The 19,693-nt window shown below is 53.3% G+C and overlaps 1 protein-coding gene across 1 annotated transcript in view; it reads right to left on the bottom strand.

The window, feature by feature from the left end:
• Positions 1-16,372, bottom strand: part of SHH (sonic hedgehog signaling molecule) — a 30,988-nt gene extending 14,616 nt beyond the window's left edge. Inside the window, exons 1-2 of the mRNA XM_063303379.1 lie at positions 15,899-16,372; positions 8,303-8,564 (exon numbers count right to left, since the gene is read on the bottom strand). Of these exons, the coding sequence (XP_063159449.1) occupies positions 8,303-8,564; positions 15,899-16,201 (565 nt within the window). The 5' untranslated portion in view covers positions 16,202-16,372. The remainder of the gene's footprint in view (positions 1-8,302; positions 8,565-15,898) is intronic.
• Positions 16,373-19,693: the final 3,321 nt, after the last annotated feature.

Below are 19,693 nucleotides of genomic sequence, written 5' to 3' on the forward strand. Positions count from 1 at the left end.
AACTATCCAATCCCACTTTCGTGTCAACCCAGCAACAACTATTTATTTATTTATCAAATTTTGTCACTGCCTATCTCCCTTAAAAGAGGGACTTTGGGCAGTTTTGTTAAGCCTTTGGTGACTTCTGATGGATTTTAATGTTGTTTTGGCTTGCTTTAAAGAATGGATGTTGCTGCAGGAGATCATCTTCTCTTTTGTCGTGACGGAATTGTAATGCGTTTTGGAAAAAAAAATACTTTGAGAGCTCCAGAGAGTTGGAAAACCATCTATAAATGACTTTCACAGGGAAAATATATGTTAATGTAGGCCTTTGGCGAGGGTGCTCAGAGCCCTCTTTTTCCCATCTGTTTTTTTCCTTTCTGCCATCTTTATTCTTTTTTGTTTGTTGTTGCTGGTTCCTTGTTTTTAAATGTTTTTAAGAATTTGTAAACTGCCAGAGTCACTGGGAGTTGGGTGGCATGTCCAGTAAATTTAATATACTATTGTTATTGTTGTTATTAATATTTAGCTTTTAATTTGTAGACATGTATTCCAATCTGCAAGTAAGTTGCCTGAATCTACTGGAAGCTCTGAATTCACATGCATAGGATTCTGTGTGCTGCCAGTTAATTAAAAAAAAAAGATGGAGGACACAGAATGATAGGACTAGGAATGTAAGTCGTTGTGTCTGCAAGACACGCCTACCCATGGACAGATGTACCATGGTTTGCTCAACAAGATTTTAAGTGATATAGTCAGGAGTGCTATTTTTTATGTGCATCATGACACTCCTGTTTACATTGAACCATAAACTAAGCCTATAGCTAGTCTCATTTAATGTGCTAATTACATAAACAGCTGGCTAGTTGGTGGGTTCAGGGCATTCTGCAAACACAGCCAAGGACTCTTCAGATGCCTGGCAAATAGCAGCAACAGAATTATGATCATAATTTTCCCTTGGCGTTTCTTTCAAGAGTGATATTATGGGGCCAGAACTGAATTTTTTGGCTATGCTTGCATAGGCCCTGTGCCCTCCCAGCAAGAAATCTTTAAAAAATAAATTGCTATAGCCAAAAAGCAGTCAAGTTCTTTGCTTAATTGTAATTGAGCCAGAAGGTCTCCCTCTCTACAGGTAGTCCTTGCTTAACAACCATTTGTTTAGTGACAGTTCAGACTTATGATGGTGCTGAAAAAAACAACTTACAACCGGTCCTTACACTTGCGACCCTCAGTGTCCCCTGGTCATGTGAACACGATTTGGGTACTTGGCAAGTGGTTCGCATTTATGACCATTGCAGCATCCCGTGGTTACGTGATCATCATTTTTGACCTTCCCAGCTGGCTTCTGGCTAACAAAGTCAATGGGGAACCATGTGGTTCACTTAACAACCATGGTTCGCTTAACGCCACAGTGATTTGCTTAATGACCACCACAAAACAGGTTGTAAAATTGGGTCAGATTCACTTAATGACTGCTTCATTTAGCAATCAAAATTCCGGTCCCAATTGTGGTCATTAAGTGAGGACTACCTGTATTTTCTGGACAACAAAGGTGGTTGGGTTACAACTTTGCTTTCTCTTTTTCATCTCTCCCTCCCTTCCACGATTCCCTCTTAATTTCTTGGTGGACTATTTTCAGATCCCATTTCTTCCTAAAAGCAGGGTAGACAGGAGGTCCTAGGGCAGTGTTTCTCCACCCTGGCAACTTTAAGCTGTGTGGACTTAACGGCTGGCTGGGGAATTCTGGTAGTTGGAGTCCACACAGCTTGAAGTTGCCAGAGTGGAGAAACACTGCCCTAGAGATTTGATTCCTCCCACACCCACCTCCTTGACTTTGTGGCTTAGGCCGAGCCATCACAGCTTGAAATCAGCCCTAAGAACGTCTTCTAATCTCTGTCTCAGGAAGAGCAAAAAGAGAACAAATTGGATTGATTGACCAACACTCGATCACTTTGCTTCCGGAGCAGGATGGGGTGGGTGAGGAACAAACTGACCAGAAATCTTGGAGGAAAAGAAAAGAGCATGGCCGCCAGTGAACGACGACGATGCCCTTTCGGATGAAGCAAGCAACACCTTTATGCAACCTCTCTCCCACCCCAAGCCCCAGCAACAGCCCCAGGCTGGGCTTTGTTTGCATACTTGGAGGGGCTGATGAATAGGTCTAGCTGTGTGGCGGCTCAGTAAACATGCCAGCACACTGGCGGAGGTGTGAAAATCTTGCTCCTTTGAGCAGGCCCTTCTCTAATTAAAATCCAATAAAGAATCGGCACTGTCATTCCGATCTGGGCCATAAAGGGAGGCGCTCTTAAAAGAGAGGAGACACTTCCAATTCTCCACCCTACCCCCACCCGCCCCTATTTGTTCAGGTGCAGGGGGACTTTCTAGACCCATTCACACAGACATACACTCCACACACGAAAACAACCCGCCCACCAAATCCTCCCAGGCCTATTTGCACAGACCAGGACACTTTTCCAAAACACTCGAGATGGGTATTTGAATTTGAAATAGAGGGGTTGACTCTCAATAGCCCTCCTGGCACCCCCCCCACCCCCACCCCATTATCCTCGTCCCTTTTACAACTCTGGGCCCGTATGGGGGAGTCGCCTCCTCTGCATTCCAATCTCCAGGATGATACTTTTTGCAAACAGAAATAGTCTCTGAAAGAAACGTCCCCGCCTGGAACTCTTTGCTTTCTAATCTTCTCACTGGATTCTCAGTCATGAACCCAGAGCCTGGCCCTTCGAAACCAGCTGGAAGAGGCACTTTCAAGGCACCCTCTCAGGAAATCTATCTTGTACAGTCACACGACCTCGAGTGACTTGCTCCCTTCCTTCCCAAACGCCCAGCGTGCACTGCCTGTTAATGCCCAGATTTGGCCCCAGAGAATGATTCGCTTCCTTTGCAATCCAAATTGCACTTGATGAATCTGGAGTGAGGAGGGGGGTGGGAATGGAGTCAGTTTGGTTTGCGTTGGCCACTTAGCAGATACATACCTGAAGGTGAGTGCGTGCACATGGGAAGGATACTATGATAGTTAAAGTCACAGTCACTAACCTGATGTCCTCCTATCAGCCCTTCAAGGTGGACCACTCTAGGAATCTAATATCACGTAGGTCAGTGCTCCTTTTATTATAAAGCTTTAGTCACAGAATCTTGCAGGTCTCAATGTGCTTCCTCCATGCCTCCTTTCTGTTGTCATGGTATTAGCTCTTCCTCCTCTTCCTCAAGGATATTCTCTCTGCCTTCTGCATCTCCAGAGGTTTTGGCCTACACTTCCTAACATCTTCAGCCAGCATGGGATTTGTAATCCCATGCTGCTGGAGGGCCACACGTTGCCGAAAGTTCTTCTAAACCAGGAACTGCTGGAACAAATGAACTAGGAGCTAGGAAAGGCTCCGCTTGGCCCTCGCTTGTGCGTCTGCAGCGATGGTTGTTTTAAGTGCTACTACCCTGGTTCCCCACTAGAAGTTTATACACTGATTTTGGGGAAGGGGGTGGAACATTTGAAGCATTATAGATAGAACACTACAAAGTAGGTGAGGACCAGCCCTGTCCAGGACTACCCTCCAGAAGAGTAAGCCTCCTAGCCTATGTTCTGGATCTCTGTTTGCAAAAAAAAACACCTTATACATGCATCCACATGAATATGGGTCATCTTCTGCCTGAGGAGCTCACATGTGTCCGAGGATCAACATCGGCTCCCTGGATCAAAGATGAGATGGTGCCTCCACACCTCACTTTGTGGTTTGGATCAAACTAAGTCAGGAGAGCCAGTTTGGTATAGGGGTTAAGGCACCAGGCTAGAAACCACAAGACCGTGAGTTCCAGTCCTGCCTTAAGCACAAAACCAGCTGGATGACCTTGGGCCAGTCCCTCTCTCTCTCAGCCCTGGGAAAGAGGCAAGGGCAAACCACTTCTGAAAAACCTTGCCAAGAAAACTGCAGGGACTTGTCTGGGCAGTCTCCAGGAGTCAACACTGACTCAAAGGCACAAAACAAATAAAAATAAAAATCCCATTACACCACAGCTAGTGCAACATGACTGAATCTGGATCCAGAAATCAGCAGGGCAACAAGTTGAATCTTGATAAGGTGACCTTGTCCCCATGGGGTGACAGAAACCTGGCTTTGATAGGAGAGGACAGGACAAGCTGAACAGCACACATCCAGCATGCCGGTCTCCAAGAGGCAGGAAAAAGAAGGCGTCACTTGAGATAAACCCTTCATGTTGGATCCTGCCAGGTGTCCAGGATCTGCCTTTATGGTGCAAGACTATTGGACTCTACGTCTCCTATATATTAATGTACATGGTTCGTTTGTATCTACATCCCAGTTAAAAATTACCCAAATCACCTTCTATTCTTGTTGAAAATGAGGGAACAGAGGGCAACATGATTCACAAGAAAAGGGGAGAGGACAAACAGCTCCAATTTCTCCAGTTCTCACAGTCTCAACATCCTCTATCCCCAACTTTGCCCTCTTTTATATGGGTTTTTTATATAACAGCAATATCCATATGCTGCCTGACTCCCAGCAACTCTGTGTCCTTCTTCTGTTAAGAAACAGGGATAGATTAGCAGTGGGCATCTTGTTGATCTTGACTAATTTAGGAAGCTAAGCAAAGTTCAGTCTGGTTAGTATTTGGATGGGAGGCCCCTTGGGAATTCCAGGGCTGTTGGCAAGACAGGGAAGTCAAAACAATGTAGCAGAAGTTAGGTAAGGGTAACGTGTCCAAGAAAAAACCATATGGATGTGTCCCTGTCAGGAGTCAAGCAAGACAGCTTTACTTTTTTACTTTGTATAAACTATTTTACAAAAAGGACCAATGGTCTTCTGGTCCACCGTTCGGTCTCATTAGTAATAGAAATAATTACTATTGTCACCAAGAGTTATATTGGACTTTGGATAGGGAGAAGCACCTTCTCCTACTCTATTGCAAGCCAAACCATCTGGGACATTACATTTTTTTCAACTGAAAATATAGACTTTATGGTATCCACAGTCCTCCCATGCCCGAGATGATCTCTCATTATTTTAAAATCTGCATCAGGGATTTTAACTGGTACCTTGTCATCTAAAATGTTAAAAAATCGGGTTTCTGACCTTGTCTTCCATGAAAGATTATTATAAAGGGCCCTTATAGACTGAGGGGAAAAGGTTGCTTTTTAGGCACCCAGCTTGGAGATCTGGTGGTCGCAATGAAATCTTAGCCACTGTCTCGAATGGGCTTCTTCCCCGATCAGGCTCGCTTCCTGAAATCCTTCCTACCTTCTCACGTCAGTCGATATATTTGGAGAAAGTTAATTATTTTTCTTCTCGACTGCGTGTTTCTTGGCACTTTTATAGTGTTTTCTTTAAGCGCCAGTCGACAAAAGAGGAGAGGTAGCAAAACAAGCAGCGCGTCTCCGCCAAAAGAAAAAAAACATTTACTGCTAACTGTTTTGCGTGAAAGCGACAATTCACGCAGCAGGCGGGCGAGGGAGACGCGCCCCGAGGCTGCATTTCTCAGCCGGGCCAGCAAGGGGCGCTCTTGGCACGAGTGAATACTGACAGCTGAGGCTGAATTTTAAAAAAGAAGCGGAGCGCGGAGAGAAACTGCGGGCTTTCCGCCTTCCCGGCAAGAGCAAGGGGAATAACGAGCTTCTGCAGGTCTCGTCTTTGCTCCATTGAAATATCAACGCCGGCTTAAGCGGTTCGGAGGCCGCAGGGCCTGCGGAGAGGCGAGAGGCGCGTCTGCTTCCCTTCGCCCTTCCCCAAGCTGGCGCCCGAGGGGGAGCGGATTGTGGTAGCTTCCTAAAGTCCGGTGAAGATCCCAATCCGCGACGAGGCATACGAGCAAAGTTCCCTCGGGGTCACCTGCATGCCCTGGATCCAGGGGATCCGCGGGGTGTGGTTAAAAAGGCCAATTTAGCAGCCACCACGATGCGATTCAAACTCAGCCTGTTTTTTACGTGCGGCGCATCATATTTGACTTTTTTTTTTGAAACCGCTGAAATTCGCAGACGATCGAGCGCCCGCGCGATCAAACCCCAACCGGGAACGGTCTCTAAAGCGGCGACCGGAATCCACACCCGTTTGCTAGCGTGGCTTCAGCGAGCGGTGTTTTGTCCGCGAGCGGGCATGCCCTTACTCCGAATGAACGAACTCGAATCGCTTCCACACGTCTTTCCCCACCACCGTAGGGCATTATAGACCCCAAAATCACACCACGCCACCTTCCGCCCTCTCCCGGGCTGGGGCCGAGCTCATCCTGGTTTAAACCGTCCCCCGTGGCTTGGCGTTCAGGCTGCAAAAGGGGGACCCTCTGCACGCTTCTTCCTCCGATTTCTGCGCCCTGAGGGGGCTGTGGAAGGATTCCGAACGGGCGAGCTCCTACGGGGATCTGGCCTCTCGCTCCGGAGGGTAGATTGAGCGGGGTCCGGGGAGGAAGGGCGGGGAGGCAGCCCCTGGCCGGCAGCCCCTGGCCCCTACCTCTGCCTGTTCCAGGCGAACGCGAAGGAATTTCTGAAAGGAACTGGACGCGAGCTCCCAGGATGGTTCTCGAATTGGGACTCGGGAGTGGAGTCCGGCGGAGCAACACGCCCCGTCTGCCTGGGACTGTACCTTGGGATGGTTTGGCTCTGACAAGCTGGGCTGTGGCTAATTAGTTAAGTGCCCAGGAAGGCCAGCTTCGGCATGAGGACTCTCAGCTCCCCCACTGGAGAGGTTACGTGGCGTGGAAATGGCGTGGGAGGGGATGCTCCGGCGCTCGGCGGTTCTGTGGTGTTGAGGGGCCAGCTCCTCTGCCGAGTGGGCTTTAGCTCTTCGCCGGGAAGCCCTACTGTACCGGCGCCTGGGAATCCCGCTTAAGCTCTGCGCACAGGACCCATCCGGAGCATAAAGGTTCCAGCCAGGAGCCTCCCTCCTTCCCACCCAGTTGTGAAGACGCGGCCGGGGCAGCCGCAACACAAGCTTGAGCACGGGCCTACAACAAGCTAGGATTCGCCAGCAGGAATAAGTAATTGAAACACCTCCAGCTTCGGAGCAGAGTAGACGCTGGCCGGCCTTCGCTGGAGACGCAACAATGGGCGCGGAACCGTTTCTCACGTTCCCGTTGGCTCGAGAAGAGAACGGCTTTAGCCCTGCCCCAGTGGGCGTGGCTTCTTCGCCTGAGCCTTGCGCTTAAAGGAAGGAGAGGGACCACAACGCCGTAGGGCTCCTTCGCTGGAGGATGCCCGGACTGGGCGAAAAGGTTAGAAGCGGCCGGTCCCTTCGCTTTAATCTCTCGCCTTCCTCAAGGCCACTCCGGCCGCCGACACCCTTCCTAGCGCTCTTCGTATGGAACAAAGGCCTTTTGTCTTCTAAGGTCAGCAGGCACCCTATAACCTGGTCGAGGTCACCGACATTTCCCACCTCCCTCCCACTTTCAGGTCCATTCTGTCTCACTGGAGATTTCTGGATAATAGCTTATGATTAATAGTATGTAAAGGAGTAACTAAGGAAAAAGCCAATCATTTATTTCAGTGCTTTTCAAATTTGTCAACTTGCCAAATGCTGGCTGGGGGATTCTGGGAGTTGAAGTCCACCCATCTTCAAGTTGCCAAATTTGAAAAGCGCTCATTTATTTGATTTACGTCCCATCTTCCAAACAAGAACTCAAAGTGGCGTATATAGTATTCCATCCTTCTCCTATTTTTCCCTACAACAATCCTGTGAGGTAGACCGGGCCAAGAGAGAGAGTTTGGCCAAGGTCACCCAGGGAGCATCTGTGGAGGAGGATGGACTTGAATCTCAGTCTTGCTAGTCCAGCATATTCACCCCTGTGGGTGGGCATACTTCCATTGGTGAGATACAACAGCCACACTTCTTACCTCACTATTGACACCTTATGCATGCCGAATAAATGAGAAACTCAGCCAAAATACTCCTGCTGCTTCTAACTAGCAGCCACAGATCTCTGGCAGCTCCCTTGAGATCCCTTTAGCGTAAACAGGAATGCCACTCCTTTTCAGGGCAGGTGTTACTACCACTTTACTACTTGCCCCTTCTGCAGAGTGAAATGCTTCTAAGAGTCACCTCAGTTTCTCCTCCGAGAATGGAGGGATGGAGCTGAGGAGGCGCCGAGATGGGTCTCACCCTGATAGGGGTGTCTGCAGGGTGAGGTCAAAAAAGTCAAGATGGCGGCCACGGCGGGGCCATCGAAAATCCACCCTTTCTTATGTCCGTCGCGGCGGCCGTCTTGAGGTTTTTGGCCATACCCCGAGGATCCCTGCACCCCGGCCCAGCCTAGCAGGCCCGCCGCGCCTGGCAGAATCGCCCCCTCCTCCTCGCGCGCTGCTTACCGGCCTTGACGGAGCAGTGGATGTGCGCCTTGGACTCGTAGTAGACCCAGTCGAAGCCGGCCTCGACGGCCAGGCGTGCCAGCATGCCGTACTTGCTGCGGTCCCGGTCCGAGGTGGTGATGTCCACGGCGCGGCCCTCGTAGTGCAGCGACTCCTCGGAGTGGTGACCGTCCTCGTCCCAGCCCTCGGTGACGCGCAGCTTGACGCCCGGCCACTGGTTCATGACGGAGATGGCCAGCGCGTTCAGCTTGTCCTTGCAGCGCTGCCGGGAAGCAAGCAGAGGAGAGGCGAGCGTGGCGGGGAGAGTCAGAGCAGCGGGCGGCGCGGTGGAGGGGCGGAAGGGGAAGCGAAGTCCCACAGCGGGAGCCAGATTCGGGAGGCTTCCGAGCGACCGCGGGTCCCCTGGGGCCAAGCGATGCCCGGCGGGGGAAACAGGATCGCGCAGCTAGAAGACCCGGGCTCCCTCCCCGGCCCCCAGCTGTGGTATTCGAGTGGACCCGGCGGGGGCGGGGGGCAGAAGACACTTGTGGAGGGCTGCCAGCTCTGGGCAGCAAAAATCCAGATGGCAACCAGAAGACAGGTCATCTCGGAGTTCTGCAGCTGAGCTTTTGCTCAAGGTCTGAGCATCCTATGGCTGCCACAGAAGGGGGAGTCAAGAATGGCTGTTCCTTTAGAACACTTTTTCTCAACCTTGGCAACTTTAAGATGGGTGGACTTCAACTCCCAGAATTCCCCAGCCAGCCATGCCTCAGATCATTTGCTTAGTCATGGGAAGATCTGAGCAGGGCTTCCTATTGCTAAGGACAGGCGCAAGAAAGTGGGCTGGATGGGAAGTGGGCAAGAGGGAGAGCGCAGCTTTCCAGGGATGAGGAAGACAGACTCTGGGAGATCCTGTGGTAAACGGATAGGAAGTTGGAAGGGATTCATTTCTGCTAAAACTCAGCTGTAAGGTGGGAACACCCCAAACCAAATACTCAAGAGCCAGGGCTGAAGGCTGCAGACCGTTGCTGCCACCTTTCCAACAGGTAACATCAGCGCCGCTGTTGCTGAGGGCACTTGGCTCTGAGCCGCACTCGCTCCCCTCCATTCTCCCCACTTTTCAGTCTGAGTCGCCCAGAGAGGAAGGCCACAACCAGCAGGAACCCCAAACCAGTCCTGTCCTTTCCACCCACACAACCTCCGATCACAGCGATGCTTTTGCCCCCTGATTCATGGATGGAGAGATGGAGTCCCATTGGCTGAAGCAACCATCTCCCCATGGGCACCTCCTGAGGTCTGTTCCATAAAACCCCCCAACCCAGACCCCACTGCTCTGCTGGCTGGGATGGCAGAGGGCCTTGTACAGGCTGTGCTTGTATGTCCACACCAGGGAAGCCAGATCTGAAAGATCTGGTTCCATCGAATTGCTCAGCCCTTATCCTACACCATGCCTGTTGTCTTGGAGTGGACTTTCATCCCCAGGCCCAAGGCTGGACCTAGAGAAACTTCTGCCATTCAGGGCAGAAGGAAAAGAGCAAAGGGAGGGACAGCTCCAAGACTGACCTCTCAGCGGGCTCCTCCAGAGTCATCCCAGTCAAGAACTGGATGCAGCAGCCCACACGCATCTGCCCCAATGCGCCCTCTGAAGTTGCCTTGACAGAACTTCGACTCCCCCAGGTTGCAAATCCTCTGCCCAGTTTAGCTGAGAAGAGGCCAGAAGACAATGCAAGGCCATTCTTTGTCCTTTGGCATCAACAGAACCTCTAAATGGACTGGAAAGTATTTAAATAGTTTTGTACACCGCCCAGAGTCCACTGGAGTTGGGTGGCCAATAAATTTTAAATAAACAAACAAACAAAGCATTTTTAGGAGACAGAGGGTTGGTTAGATCCTGATAGAATTAGAGTAGAGCCATTGATATCCAGGGGACCTAAGTTACCTACTGTTTACTTGTCTCATTGATTTCGGTGGGCTTATTCAAAGGCTGGTTGGAATCTTTCCTTGCAGGAAAAGGCTACTGAATGGAAGTCCATCCCCTCTGGGTCAGTTTTCTTCCGAGATAAACTGACTGTTGGCATTGACTGGGCTTGCCAAGCACCTTTAACCAGGTTAAAGATGCAGTAGTTGCATTAACAAGCATGCTTAACTTGGTTAGTTTTAACTTGTTTTTGGGGGTGGGTGGGGTAAACCATCGTGCTAAATCAGGCAACCGGATTAGTTTATGGTTGAATGTGTTGTTTGAACCCCCAAAATGGGTTAATTCAATAAACTTGAATCTTTGGGAGTCAGGCAGCATACAAACTAAATAAATAAATAAATAAATAAATAAATAAATAAAATAAACTACTTCATTTAATGTAATGAACAAGGACAGCAAACTCAACTTTCAATGAAAAGTTACTACTTCGTAAGATGAAACTTTCCAAGCCTGAGAAGCCAATCCACCTGTGTGACTAATGGGGCTTGCTCCCTAGAATTTAGGTTTTCAGTTTTGGCTTCATATTTTCTATTCTGGGATGACTTCTATCCAGAAGTCATTTTACAATAAATGGATGGAAGAAGACTTGACACGACTGGACTTAATGTCAAGGGAAACCTTTACCTTTACTATACAAACACATGCTTTTTGTATAGGCAGAAAAATAAGACTAGGTTAAATTCTTAAGCCTTCTCCCTGCATGTAGGTTCTCACACCTGAGCAAGGAAACACACACACATCGCTGCCATCCCATTTACAATCTGAGAAAATACAATTCAGGAAGTTTTACTACTTAAAATTTCACTGGCCTTACAATTACCTCTGATTCTGCAGCATCCCGATACTGCTATTATGTCCTTGTGGATCTCATCCACCCAGGACTGAGTTCCCCCAATGTATATTTTATTTATTTATTTATTAGTGAGTAGATCCAGGGGGCTGCTTCTGGCCTGGCCCTGTTAGTACTTGTTTGGGCTCCTGCAATCCTTTTGGGATTCCATGCCCCTAGAAACTAAAGTCATTAGCAACTTGGCCACAGGCTCCCACAGACTGTGGATTGGAAGGGGAAGGAAGCTGATTTATCAGACACAAAGGAGGACCCTGGTGGATCCAACTAGTAGTAATCTAGCATTTTCTCCACAAAAGCCAGCCTGATGCCTTCAAACCTTCAAGCAAGACAGATTCCTAAGCAAGTGGCCTCTGCTACTGAAAATAAATAGTCCATTCCTAACTGATGCTCATTTATCTCAAGCTCCATGAACTGGTCTCATCCCACTTTAAAAGCTGGGGCAACATCTTTTGGAAGTACACACAAAGGCAAACAAAATGCAGGTCAATGTTCCGTTAACATTATACAAAAAATGATTTCTGGGAGAAAAAAGAAACAATCTTCCCATCTAGTTAAAATTCCTGCAGGCTGATCATCTGCAGAGGTTTACAGAGAAGTTCTAGAATCCTGGGAATTTTGCTTCCAAGGAGGCGTGTACATGCCTCTAAGATTGCAGCTCGGATGGAACAAATATTTCCGGAGGCTACTGACTTCACACTGGACATTTCTTGGACTTCCTCCCAGGAATGCCTTTTGGCATTTCACCTTCCCAATGAGAAGCAGAAGCCACCAAGGAACTTTTTCAGAATCATTTAAAAAAAAAAATCAAAGAAATAGGAGGAGAGGGAAAATATTGGTATTCTCCTTGTTGCAATCCTGCTTTTTAAGATCTGAGAGAGCAGCTCAGGGTGAATTTTGTAGCACTTTACTGCCTTTTATGTATTTTCTTCGGTATGAATTTTAGTCCCATGCAACTCAATGGGGTTTACTTTGGGATAGACGCATGTGAGACTGCATTGTAAGAGAGGAGAAATTGCCTGGTCCGTGCATAGGTCAGCCTCACCCCACCTTGCTCTTCTCTAGAAGTATGGGTTCTACAACTCCCAAATGTCTGGGCATTCTGGAACTTGTAGTCCCCAGCTTATTGAATGAAGGCTGGCAAAGATAAGTAGTTTTAGAAACCGCTGCCACCTACAGCTGTTTTAAGAGTGGCATCTTGGGGCGGGGGGGGGGAGTTTAAACCATAAGCATCATCCTCGTTTTTATGTAAGAATGCTGTTGCTGGGAAGGCGAATGCGTAAAAAGCGCACCGACTAGGCGCGCAGTCCAGCGGAAACGCGAGGGGGTTTCCGTATACCCCTCTGCGGCACCAATAGCACAGATACCGGATCTCTGCGGACCGGTGGAAGTAGAGAGCAGAAACTGGTTTCCGACATCCGCGCCTCTTCCGTGGGCGCCCAAAGATCCGAAACGTCTGGGGCCGCCAAGAATCCGACGCCGGCTGCCCAAGGCGCGCGGCTGGCCGGAGGGAGAGGAAGGGGAGCAAAGCAGCTTCGGGATTCTCGGGCTCACGGAGGAACTTCGCCGGCGAGGAGGGAGGAAGCAAAGATCTCCGCAGCCCGGCTCCTCGGGATCAAAACCCGTGCCCGCAAAGGGGGCAACGCCACGCGCTCCTTCCGCCCGCATCACCCCACCAAGGCATCTTACCGGCCCGATCCTCTGCCGGCTGGCTCGGGCAGAAAAGGGCCGAGTTACGGGGGCTTAGCGGCCAAGCCCTGCTTGACGTCCTACGCAAGGCCGGGATAACGCAGGCCACCTCCTGCCTTCTCCAGGGCGCCCTTCCGCGTTCTTCAGCGGCGCCTTTCCCTTTCTCTCCCCCTTTGCCCGAGAAGCAAGGCTGCCCTCGAGGGCAGGAATAAATCCCGTCGGATGCAGCCGCGGTCCCCTGGACTCGGCAGGATTCCCCGCCCACCTCGAAACGCGCTAAGGAACGTTCCGGGCGGTGCCGCCTGCCTGCCTGCCTCCCTTCTGTCCCCGGCGGGCCGAGACAGGGCGCGGGCTTCCAGACGAATTCCAGCCCCGGCCTGGCACCCTTATCTCGCCCATGGACCCAGCCGGGGGCAGACGGAAGGCCGCTGTCACCTGCCAGGAGGAACCCCCCTCCCGCTCCGCCGGGCTTTGCCGCTGCCTCCTCCCCTCGGCCAGTTAATATTAACCGGCGGCTGAGGCTGCTGCTCGGAAAGGTGAGCGCTTCCTCGCGGAGAAGGCTTCCCCTCCCCCGCCGGCCCCGCCCAGGAGGGAGCCCGCCTCGCCGCCGACGCTGCCCGGCCGCTGCCTGCGCGAGACACGGGTCGCGGCGGCGGCGGCGGCGGCTGCCCAGGTGCATTTCCGCCGCAGCGCTGCGTTCCCCGCCGGCGAATCTCCCCCTTCCTCAGCCGCGCACTCGCTTCCTTTCCGGCCTTCACGCCCCAGGGACAACCGGGCCCCGCAGGCGTCCCCCCGCGACCGCCCTTTGCTCCCGAGCGTTTCTCGCAGCCGAGGCTACCCTTCCGCCACCGCCCAGGACGCACCCGCGGCGGCCGAGGAACCCGGGCAGGAGCGCGACGCTCCCGGGAGCGCGCCCGGAGTGGCGGGGCCGGGGCGCGGCGCTTGTTGCGTCTGAGGGAAGTTGGCGGGAGGTCAGAAGTTCAAAGGCTGCCAGCGAACGCTGCCGAGGAGGCCGGCCGAGGGGGCGGGGAGAGTCTCGCCGCGCAGGTGCCCCGTTCCGCCAAGCAGGGGAGTTCCGAGGCACGTGGGGAAGCGCGCCGGGAAGAACAGCAGGCGGCGGGCAGAGGGGGCTCCGCTCCCCGGCCCTCCCCCCCCCCCCCCGAGCCCAGGCGACTCGTTCCAAAACTGCCTCCCTTCAGACCTGCCTTCTCCTCCCCGCTCGGGTTACACTCCCATCCTCCCCAGCTCGCTAGCGCGGGCGCGGGCAGCCAGCACATCTGGAGGAGCTTCCAGACGGATTCCCCGGGAGCGGGGCCCAGGGTTTCCTTTCCGCTGCCTTTCTCCGGCAGTTGGAGGAGCGCCAAGGAAACCGGCGGGCCGAAGCGAGCTGCGCCGACGGGGGCGGGCGGGCGCGCAGGCGCAGGACCCCTGGCCGCGCGCGGCGGCGCTTTTCCCGGGGCTTGCGCGCCGCTGCGAGCCCCGCCAGGAGCTCGCGGCCCCTCCGGCCGCCTTTAGCCAGGCCCCAGGCTGAAACCCGAGCCGCGGCGATCGATCGGAGAGGAGTAAGTGGAGCTGAAAACGCGCGGTGCGCTTGACTGGCAGCCGCACGGCTAGCCCGGCTCGCGCGGCTTCGCAGAGGAGGGAAAGGGGGGAGCGGGGCACGCGCAACCAGGGGAAAGCGAGGAGGGCGCGGGCGACGCCTCCCGGTTGCTTAAAGGATCCGCTGGGCCGCTGCCGCCGCCGCGCCTCCTGACAAGCGCCTCCGGCTGTCGGGGCCCTTTGCCGCCCTGCAGGCAGCGCCGCCGGGGCCTCGGCAGCCGCTGGAGACTCACGGCGCGCTCCTCCAACCCCCCCCCCCCGTCCCGGGAGATTTCAGGTGGCCGGAGGGAGCTCGCGGGCGCGCTTCCCGTCGCCCCCAGCGGACTCCTCGCCGAACGGCAGGGCGAGACGCGAGCGAAGCGGCGAGGCGGGCGCCGCCGCCGCCGCCCCTCCACCCTTCCAGGGGCGACTCCCGCGGACTGGAGAGCGCCCCGTGCAGCCGAAGGTGGGGCCTAACCCTCGGAACAGCGGGCGGGGCCGGGGGAGGAAGGCAAGGCAGCTGACCTATTTTTGGAAGGGGACGCAACCGACGGCAGGCGCCCGAGGCCGGCGGCGTGGCGGAGAGTTTGAAGGCCCGCCCGAACTCGGGAGGTGGAGCGGAGGCTGATTCGCGGAGCTCCCCGCGGACGAATCAGCGCTCGGTCATTATTCGCCCGCAAAGCCGCTCGGGGGACGGAGGGTGGGCAGTTAATGGGTGCTGGTTGAAGGCGCCTATTTTTAGTCCCCGCTTACGGAGGGTGGGCTCGGGAGAGGGGGACGCGCCAGCGCGCGGTCTGCAGCCCCGCGCACAGATGCGGTGCAGCGCTGATCAAGTGCCCCGTCCTTCCCCCTCTGGTGGTAGCGCCGGTCTGGGCGGAGGGGGGGCGTGAGCATCTTTAAAGGCGATCGATGCGCCCACAGACGCAGTTGCCAAAGAGGGCCTTGCGGATGCCGCCTTTTATTCTCCCCCTCCTCCTCGGACTTCAGAATCTCCGTGTGGAGGTGCGAGGTGCCGACCTCCATCCTCCCGGCTCGCGCGGCGCGACGGGGAAAGACGCCTGATCTAAAAGAAATGATTAGGAGGAGAGAGAAGCGGGTCTGGGCGACGTCTTGCCTCCGGAGGGAAGGGGAGAGTCCCCGTGGGGGAGACCGGGGGGGGGGCGGGGAGACTGACACCAGCAGCCGCCGGAGCCTGCTAACCAACTCAGTGGCAGGGAGCGGCCGAGCGTAGCTATGCCTGCGACTCTCATGCTGTTCACACGCGAAGCCTCCTCCCTCCGAGGCGGAAGGTCGCCTCAACAGACCTACCGAGGCCATCCCCGCGGGGTCCCCTCTCCCCGACGCACCCCTTCCCCCGACAGCTTCTGGGGACCTGGGTCGGCGACGCCCCGGGGAGGACGGTCCCGGCGTCTCAGGGGAAGCTGAGAGCCCCGGAGGGAGGAGATGCTGCCGGATTAAAGTCCGCGCCCCCTCCCCAGGCCGGAAGGCGAGCAGGTCGGCAAGAGGCGAAGGGCGCGTCTCTGACCTGGGTCATCAGCCGGTCGGCTCCCGTGTTCTCCTCGTCCTTAAAAATAATGTCCGGATTATAATTGGGGGTCAGCTCTTTAAAGCGCTCCGAGTTCCGGCTGATCTTGCCCTCGTATCTGCCGCTGGCGCCCAGCGTCTTCTCGGCCACGTTGGGGATGAACTGCTTGTAGGCTAAAGGGGTCAATTTCTTCGGGTGCCTCCTCTTGCCGAAGCCCCGGCCCGGCCCGCAAGCCAGCCCGGCGGAGAGGAAGAGCGCGCCTAGGCAGAGCGGGAGGAGCCCAGTTCTCCTCAGGAGCAGCATGCCGTCTGCGGAGCAAGCGGCCCCTCCGGCGTCCCCCCTCGCCGCCCCCTGCGCTCGGCCGGGCTCGCGGTGCGGTGAGTGGCAGAGAGCGCGCCTGCCGCTGCCTCTCTCGCCCGGGAGCTGCCCTCTTCCCTCGGCTCCTTCCTTGTCTTTTGCTGCCTGCCCGCCTGCCTGCCTGCCTGCTTGCCTGCCCGCCCGCCTCCTCCTCCTCTCCTCTCCTCTCCTCTCGGTGACTTAGCCCCCGATTTCTAGCAAGGCAGGTGCATCTTGGAGGGCGCTTGCGATAACGGGACTCATCGGAGTTCTGGATCGTGGCGCGTAGAAGGCAGGAGGGGACCGCGGGGCGGGAGGTGGGGGTGGCGACGGTGGAAACGAAATGAAATAATAAAGACGGGTCCCTGGGATCTAATGGGAGCTGAAACGCCTGTGAGTGAAGCCTGGCTCTAGTTCTATATTATAGCTGCCAGCGCTGAGTTCTGATTGGTCGAGGCGAGACAAGCTCGCCTTCCGATGTGTTAACCCTGAAGAAGGCAAAATAGAAGGGGGGGGGGGAAGCGCCAACAACAACAAGGCGAGAGATTTTAAAAAAAAAAGGTCTTGGGAGATTCTCGGTCGCTCCCTCCTTGTACCTGAAGGGCTGGGAAGTAAAGGGTGGAGACCGCGCTTTCTCGGGATAACATCAATTACATGTTTCTCTTTCTTTTTTCCCCTCCTTCCCCTCCTCTTCATCTTAAAAAAAAATTGGCAGAAGGTTAGTATTCGTCAGCAAGAGTAAGAGATGTGTGCGAGCCGAGGTTAGACCCCTGGAACGTTCACACGTTATCGGTCCGCCTGGAGGTTGAAGATGGTCTGGAAGATTTAAGGGGCCAAATAAAGTAGGTCACGGGGGGGCGGGTGGAGTACAGGAATAGGGGCCTTCATTTGCGTTTGAGAAACTGAGGAAATCCTATGCAGAGGCAGGAAAAAAAACGGAATAGGCGTTTCTTGAAGCAGGCTGGTCCACGCGCGGCCTGCTAGCCTCCGCGACAAGGAAGGGAGAAGAAAGATCTATTTCGAAGGGGCCGTTTCTATCCCCGGTGACTGTGCAAAAGTGGCGATCTTGTAATAACTTTCCGACGTGCAGAATAACTCCTGTCTGCAACCCAGGGGTATGAAATAGAGGGGTCGGGCCACGGGGGAGGATGGATCTGCAGGTTTTGAAAACAAGTGTCTCTTCTTTTATGGCCCAACCATCTGAGTCGCGCTGAGTTAAGGCGAGCTATTCCCTGAGACTGGAGTTGGGGGTTAGTCCCACAGAACGCAGGACGTATTCTGTCAACCCAAGAGCGAGATATCGTGATGGAAGCTACACGGAACCCAGTGGTACTTATTTTTGAAAAGGCTGGGCTGTTGGTCCCTCTGTCTTCACGCAGCTGCTGAAGGGTCCCCCACGTCAGCACTTAACATCTAGTGTCTGGTGCGGGGTCCGTGTGTGTGAGATGGTGGAGGAGAAAGAGAAAGAACTATGTTTAATGTTGGCTTGATTGTTATTTCCCGCTGGCTGGCAGGCAACTGAGGACTCTTTGCCGAGCTGCAGAAGCTCGTGAACAGACAAAGGTGTCCAGAAACTGATGAAGTGGGCTTGAACGCAGATGCGGAATTCTACCTAGGATTAAATTTTTGAGTGTGTGTGAGACTGGGGTTGGTTTTGCTTTGCTTCAAAAACTAAATGACCAAGGTGCTTTCATGGATTCAGGAAGAATAAGCCCCATGCAAATGGGGATATATTGATGGCCTATATCAGTGTTTCTCAACCTTGGCAACTTTAACATGTGTGGACTTCAACTCCCAGAATTCCCCAGCCAGCTTGCTGAGGAATTCTGGGAGTTGAGGTCCACACATGTTAAAGGTGCCAAGTTTGAAAAACACTGGCTTATATAAACGAAGACATTGATATGATCTAGTTATCTAGCAAAGTAGAATAGGCACGTAGGTAATCTCTAGCAGGTTCAAAGAAAATTCCCATTGTGAAATATCCAAGTTATCTCTCTTGCCATCTAAGGAAAGATCTTAACATCTTTCCATCTAAGCTGCAAGATTTTGAGGCTGCTTAGTTCCAAATACATGCGCTCAGTTAATGCTTTTCAAAACTTTAAAAAAAGTCCGTGAGAGTAAGAAGTTTTGGATCCACTTGACTCTAGAGTCATCCCATTTGAAAGAGAAGAACTCGTCTTAACGGGAATTGCATATTTTATGCCTGGAGGGCTCTTTCCCTGGCCATCCCATGCCCAGAGTCATCAGTTTTGAGTTAATGATTCATTTCCAGCAGGAAATCCGGAGAACCCCTAGATGTTCGCAAAGAGTTATGAGCATGGTGTATCTCTCTGATGCCATCTAGCAGTTGTCCGGATTTTTGAACTCCAGATATGACACTCCTAATTTCCAGGGACTTATTCCAAATAGTACCAAGCGCTGTGAATTCTACTGTCTTGGGACGCCCATAGAAATCAAGCGCCATAACTCTGCTAAGTCATCAAGATAGATTCGAGCTGGACAGAACCGGGGCCACCATTAGCCCCCCTAGAGGGCGGGGAGAGAGGAACGCCTCGAACTCGTGAACCTAGTTCAGTGATGGGAGATTAATCGAAACTCTGGATTTCCAGAGACAAGGAGCAAGAAGTGGCCCGTTGCAAGCAAATGGATCAAGTTTGGAGATTTACCGCTGGCTTTGGGCTTCCCTGGGGGATAGAAAGCAAGTTGGAAGACCTTTTCAGAGAGAAAACCGCTCCGAACAGAGACCAAGAGTTGACAATCAAATCTCTTTTTCTGTCATTCATTCACTCTCCCCCCTACCCTCCGGATGCTATTTGGGATCTCCGCGTGTAAACAGTTCAGAGGCATCTGAGCGACCCGTGCTTTAGAGAGAGCGGATTTTTGGACGCGGCTTTTTCAGCTCGTCGGTGCGATTTGGCCCAAGCAATAACAGCTTCTGATCACTGCCCTCCCAAGCGCTCTTTTCCTTTCGACATAAAAGGGCTTCGATTCACCGGGAGGGATTGGGGGGGGGGAGTGGAGAGAGAGGAGGGCAGGGAAAGAGCGCGCGGAGGTTGCGCGCATCTAAATAGCGGAGGGAGCAAGAAAGCTTCTCTACCCCACCCCCGCGCGATCCGCCTCCTTTCATTACCAGCCAGATGTGAAGGCCGGGGACCCCAAGCTTAGCAGGAAAGGAAAGGCTCCAAAGAGGAATTGATGTGAGAAGCAGTTTGGTGTAGTGGCTAAGGGCCTGGCCTAGAAACCAGGAGGCGGTGAGTTCGAGGCCTGCCTCAGGCCTGAAAGCCGGCTGGGTGGCTTTGCGCCAGTCCCTCTCTCTCAACCCACCCCACCCCACCGGGTTGTTGTGGGGGAAAGAGGAGGAGGAAGGAGTATCAGGTATGTTCGCCACCTTGAGTTATACACAGACACACATATAAGCGAGATAAAAATATAATAATAAGTACCATAGGTGAGTAAGAA

This window comes from Candoia aspera, chromosome 4 (assembly GCF_035149785.1).
Source record: "Candoia aspera isolate rCanAsp1 chromosome 4, rCanAsp1.hap2, whole genome shotgun sequence".
Taxonomy (NCBI): Eukaryota; Metazoa; Chordata; class Lepidosauria; order Squamata; family Boidae; genus Candoia; species Candoia aspera.